Source organism: Amblyomma mixtum, chromosome 10 (assembly GCF_055824585.1).
Source record: "Amblyomma mixtum isolate Tamu chromosome 10, ASM5582458v1, whole genome shotgun sequence".
Lineage (NCBI taxonomy): Eukaryota > Metazoa > Arthropoda > Arachnida > Ixodida > Ixodidae > Amblyomma > Amblyomma mixtum.
In genome coordinates, this window is record NC_143021.1 from 91,989,750 (window position 1) to 91,995,870 (window position 6,121).

Sequence of the window (6,121 nt, forward strand, 5' to 3'; positions counted from 1 at the left end):
AATTACCAAATAGCCTGTTTTTTAACAAGATATCTGGAACAAACATCTCTGTAGAACTACAGAAAAGCAATAACAGACAACATATGTAAAATTACTAAGAAAGACAAAGCAGAAAATAGACAAAAACAGAGTTGTTATGTCACTAAATTTGCCATGCATTTTCTGTTTTTCTCAAATTTTTTTACAGTGTATATTCAGTGTTTCTGTAGCTTTCTTGTATCCGTATGTAAGTCCATGATAGTATAATCTGCTTTCTTTTTGATGTAGATTGAATATATGTTCATGTATGTTGAATATTGATGCCTGAAAAATGTCTTCAGCGCACTAGTCAGGCCTTTAATCATCCATAACGTTCTTGTGCAGTGTTGACAAACATTCACTTGAACTGAACTGAATGTAATGGACTAAAAGGCGTACTGCCTATCTGCTTCATTTTACAAGGTACCATGGGTGAAAGCCACTATGAGGTCCTCGAAATCACCAGAAAAGCCAGCGAGGATGAGATCAGGAAGGCCTACCGGAAGCTCGCCTTGAAGTACCACCCGGACAAAAACAAGACGCCTGGCGCCACGGAGAAGTTCAAACGAATCGCCGAGGCATACAAGTTGCTGGTCGACAAAGAAAGGCGAAAGGTGTACGACAACATATTTAAAGAGGACGACTTCAAACGCGATGTACCCGGCAGCGGCGAACAAGCGAAAAACAATAGTTCTGCGCAGTCCAAAGGACAGGAAAACATGAACACGAGCTTCGGGTTCAGGGACGGATGCTTTGGGCCTGGCGGCTCTAGCACCGCATCGGGGAACGCGAGTACAGGTTACACATTCGGAGGGTCGTCCAGCAAGGGAGAGAGCGCACCATTCGGCTTTCGGTTCGGCTCTAGCACCGCATCGGGGAGCGCGAGTACAGGTTACGCACCATTCGGAGGGCCGTCCAGCAAGGGAGAGAGCGCACGATTTGGCTTTCAGTTCGGCTCTACTACCGCATCGGGGAGCGCGAGTACAGGTTACGCACCATTCGGAGGGCCGTCCAGCAAGGGAGAGAGCGCACCATCCGGCTTTCGGTTCGGCTCTAGCTCCGCATCGGGGAGCGCGAGTACAGGTTACACACCATTCGGAGGGCCGTCCAGCAAGGGAGAGAGCGCACGATTTGGCTTTCAGTTCGGCTCTACTACCGCATCGGGGAGCGCGAGTACAGGTTACGCACCATTCGGAGGGCCGTCCAGCAAGGGAGAGAGCGCACCATTCGGCTTTCGGTTCGGCTCTAGCACCGCATCGGGGAGCGCGAGTACAGGTTACGCACCATTCGGAGGGCCGTCCAGCAAGGGAGAGAGCGCACGATTTGGCTTTCAGTTCGGCTTTACTACCGCATCGGGGAGCGCGAGTACAGGTTACGCACCATTCGGAGGGCCGTCCAGCAAGGGAGAGAGCGCACCATTCGGCTTTCGGTTCGGCTCTAGCTCCGCATCGGAAAGCGCGAGTACAGGTTACGCACCATTCGGAGGGCCGTCCAGCAAGGGAGAGAGCGCACCATCCGGCTTTCGGTTCGGCTCTAGCACCGCATCGGGGAGCGCGAGTACAGGTTACACACCATTCGGAGGGCCGTCCAGCAAGGGAGAGAGCGCACGATTTGGCTTTCAGTTCGGCTCTACTACCGCATCGGGGAGCGCGAGTACAGGTTACGCACCATTCGGAGGGCCGTCCAGCAAGGGAGAGAGCGCACCATTCGGCTTTCGGTTCGGCTCTAGCACCGCATCGGGGAGCGCGAGTACAGGTTACGCACCATTCGGAGGGCCGTCCAGCAAGGGAGAGAGCGCACCATCCGGCTTTCGGTTCGGCTCTAGCTCCGCATCGGGGAGCGCGAGTACAGGTTACACACCATTCGGAGGGCCGTCCAGCAAGGGAGAGAGCGCACGATTTGGCTTTCAGTTCGGCTCTACTACCGCATCGGGGAGCGCGAGTACAGGTTACGCACCATTCGGAGGGCCGTCCAGCAAGGGAGAGAGCGCACCATTCGGCTTTCGGTTCGGCTCTAGCACCGCATCGGGGAGCGCGAGTACAGGTTACGCACCATTCGGAGGGCCGTCCAGCAAGGGAGAGAGCGCACCATCCGGCTTTCGGTTCGGCTCTAGCTCCGCATCGGGGAGCGCGAGTACAGGTTACACACCATTCGGAGGGCCGTCCAGCAAGGGATAAAGCGCACGATTTGGCTTTCAGTTCGGCTCTACTACCGCATCGGGGAGCGCGAGTACAGGTTACGCACCATTCGGAGGGCCGTCCAGCAAGGGAGAGAGCGCACCATTCGGCTTTCGGTTCGGCTCTAGCACCGCATCGGGGAGCGCGAGTACAGGTTACGCACCATTCGGAGGGCCGTCCAGCAAGGGAGAGAGCGCACCATCCGGCTTTCGGTTCGGCTCTAGCTCCGCATCGGGGAGCGCGAGTACAGGTTACACACCATTCGGAGGGCCGTCCAGCAAGGGAGAGAGCGCACGATTTGGCTTTCAGTTCGGCTCTACTACCGCATCGGGGAGCGCGAGTACAGGTTACGCACCATTCGGAGGGCCGTCCAGCAAGGGAGAGAGCGCACCATTCGGCTTTCGGTTCGGCTCTAGCACCGCATCGGGGAGCGCGAGTACAGGTTACGCACCATTCGGAGGGCCGTCCAGCAAGGGAGAGAGCGCACGATTTGGCTTTCAGTTCGGCTTTACTACCGCATCGGGGAGCGCGAGTACAGGTTACGCACCATTCGGAGGGCCGTCCAGCAAGGGAGAGAGCGCACCATTCGGCTTTCGGTTCGGCTCTAGCTCCGCATCGGGAAGCGCGAGTACAGGTTACGCACCATTCGGAGGGCCGTCCAGCAAGGGAGAGAGCGCACCATCCGGCTTTCGGTTCGGCTCTAGCACCGCATCGGGGAGCGCGAGTACAGGTTACACACCATTCGGAGGGCCGTCCAGCAAGGGAGAGAGCGCACGATTTGGCTTTCAGTTCGGCTCTACTACCGCATCGGGGAGCGCGAGTACAGGTTACGCACCATTCGGAGGGCCGTCCAGCAAGGGAGAGAGCGCACCATTCGGCTTTCGGTTCGGCTCTAGCACCGCATCGGGGAGCGCGAGTACAGGTTACGCACCATTCGGAGGGCCGTCCAGCAAGGGAGAGAGCGCACCATCCGGCTTTCGGTTCGGCTCTAGCTCCGCATCGGGGAGCGCGAGTACAGGTTACACACCATTCGGAGGGCCGTCCAGCAAGGGAGAGAGCGCACGATTTGGCTTTCAGTTCGGCTCTACTAACGCATCGGGGAGCGCGAGTACAGGTTACGCACCATTCGGAGGGCCGTCCAGCAAGGGAGAGAGCGCACCATTCGGCTTTCGGTTCGGCTCTAGCACCGCATCGGGGAGCGCGAGTACAGGTTACGCACCATTCGGAGGGCCGTCCAGCAAGGGAGAGAGCGCACCATCCGGCTTTCGGTTCGGCTCTAGCTCCGCATCGGGGAGCGCGAGTACAGGTTACACACCATTCGGAGGGCCGTCCAGCAAGGGAGAAAGCGCACGATTTGGCTTTCAGTTCGGCTCTACTACCGCATCGGGGAGCGCGAGTACAGGTTACGCACCATTCGGAGGGCCGTCCAGCAAGGGAGAGAGCGCACCATTCGGCTTTCGGTTCGGCTCTAGCACCGCATCGGGGAGCGCGAGTACAGGTTACGCACCATTCGGAGGGCCGTCCAGCAAGGGAGAGAGCGCACCATCCGGCTTTCGGTTCGGCTCTAGCTCCGCATCGGGGAGCGCGAGTACAGGTTACACACCATTCGGAGGGCCGTCCAGCAAGGGAGAGAGCGCACGATTTGGCTTTCAGTTCGGCTCTACTACCGCATCGGGGAGCGCGAGTACAGGTTACGCACCATTCGGAGGGCCGTCCAGCAAGGGAGAGAGCGCACCATTCGGCTTTCGGTTCGGCTCTAGCTCCGCATCGGGAAGCGCGAGTACAGGTTACGCACCATTCGGAGGGCCGTCCAGCAAGGGAGAGAGCGCACCATTCGGCTTTCGGTTCGGCTCTAGCACCGCATCGGGGAGCGCGAGTACCGGTTACGCACCATTCGGAGGGCCGTCCAGCAAGGGAGAGAGCGCACCATCCGGCTTTCGGTTCGGCTCTAGCTCCGCATCGGGGAGCGCGAGTACAGGTTACACACCATTCGGAGGGCCGTCCAGCAAGGGAGAGAGCGCACGATTTGGCTTTCAGTTCGGCTCTACTACCGCATCGGGGAGCGCGAGTACAGGTTACGCACCATTCGGAGGGCCGTCCAGCAAGGGAGAGAGCGCACCATTCGGCTTTCGGTTCGGCTCTAGCTCCGCATCGGGAAGCGCGAGTACAGGTTACGCACCATTCGGAGGGCCGTCCAGCAAGGGAGAGAGCGCAGCATTCGGCTTTCGGTTCGGCTGTAGCACCGCATCGCAGAGCACGAGTACAGGTTACACACCATTCACAGGGCTGTTTAGCAAGGCAGAGGACGCACCGTTCACGTTTGGGTTCGGCTCTAGTACCACATCGGGGAGCGCGAGCAGCGGTGACACGCTATTCGCTGGAGCGTCGGGCAGGGCACAGAACACGCCATTCGGCTTCGGCACTCCGTTGGGCGGAGGGATTTTCCGGGACGGGCGCATTGCAGGACAGTCGAGCAAATACCAGCACGGGCCAGGCGTCAACGCCCCGTACAGTCCTAATCCCGAACCTTTCCAGGAGTTTTCAGCAAATTCAAAAACACCAGACAGCACTGAGAAGACCCAAATGAAACAGAACCCTGCCGTGGAGTACGACCTGTACCTCAGCCTCCACAAGGTTCTCCATGGTTGCACCATAGAAAAGAGGATTAGTAGGCTGGTCATGTCACCGGATGGCCAGATGCTCCATTCTGAGGAGAAGGTGTTCACGATCAACGTGAAGCCCGGATAGAAGGCGGGAACCAAGATCAGGTTCCATCGCGAAGGGGCTTCCCGGCACCATCCCGGCGGACATTGTGTTCGTCGTACGCGGCGAGGAGCACCCAGTGTTCAAGAGAGATGGAGCGCATATTCACTACACAGCCAGGATAACTCCCGACGAGGTGGGCTTTCTGTTCTGGCGTGGAATACATCACCTTCCATCAGGCATCAAGCAGGGCATGTAATGCAGTGATGGGGTGACCTATGGTCCGTTAAAGGCAACTGTGGAAGGAAATTCAACGAGAGAAGGGAATTGAAGGCACTAGGGGACGGCAGAAATGGGGAGAAATTTAAAAGGCAACTCCAGTTTTTCGAACATTTTGAGCTGGCTGCCGCATTATATTTCGTGCACCTCCCCGTCTTAGTTCCGATTAAAATTGTTCAGTATAATGTGGAAAGCAAGTACAGAAACGCGAAAACCAGGAAGCCGAAACTGGGTTGTTGTTGTTGTTGAAAACTTTTATTGTCCAACAGATAAGAACCACACCGCCTGGGCCGCTCTGTCTCACCCCCCTTTACGGGGGAGGAGACTTAGGAGCGGCCCAGCCGCACGGGATGGTCGCAATCGATGCTGGCCGGGTTGGTTTCGCCGGCGGCCTCTTCTTCGACTATAGTATGACGTCACGGATAATGTCACAAATATCGTATGCGTGTTGGTTGGTTAAACTGTCCACTGAGACAACATCAACCAATACTGTCTAAAACGACGAAAAACAGGCTCGAACTTTTTCCTAGCGACGCCCGTTAATGGTCCGGCCGCTAGGTTTTGTATCATAGTAGTTGTATAGTGCGTAACCGGATGGTGACTGCCACGGGAACCATGCGAAGAGTGGATACCGTGGAAGAAGGAGGAACACTACTGAGGGAATGAAAGGCGCGAAAACTGTCTCACTCTCAACTCAGCCCCTCAACCATGCCATGAGAGAGAAGAGGAAGGCTGGAGTGAAATACCGCGAAATAACATATACCACGAAAGTTCAAAATCATCATAATTTATTCAGTCTCAAAGAATCCAAGTCTGATTCCCTTAATCGGAGGAGGGGAAAGGGGGGGGGAGCAATCCGTAATATATGTCGACGGTCTACGTGAAATGAGTAGCAGGGATTTCGCAAACACAATGAACGGAATAAAAGTTAAGAATCAGGAAGT

The 6,121-nt window shown here is 56.5% G+C and overlaps 1 protein-coding gene across 1 annotated transcript; it reads left to right on the forward strand.

Annotated features, from left to right (window-relative positions):
- The first annotated feature begins 446 nt into the window (after positions 1-446).
- LOC149326419 (dnaJ homolog subfamily B member 1-like) lies at positions 447-4,943 on the forward strand. The gene is made up of 2 exons (XM_089564574.1): positions 447-903; positions 4,480-4,943. The coding sequence occupies exons 1-2, from the start codon at positions 447-449 to the stop codon at positions 4,941-4,943; spliced, it is 921 nt and encodes a 306-aa protein (XP_089420700.1).
- The last annotated feature ends 1,178 nt before the right edge of the window (positions 4,944-6,121 follow it).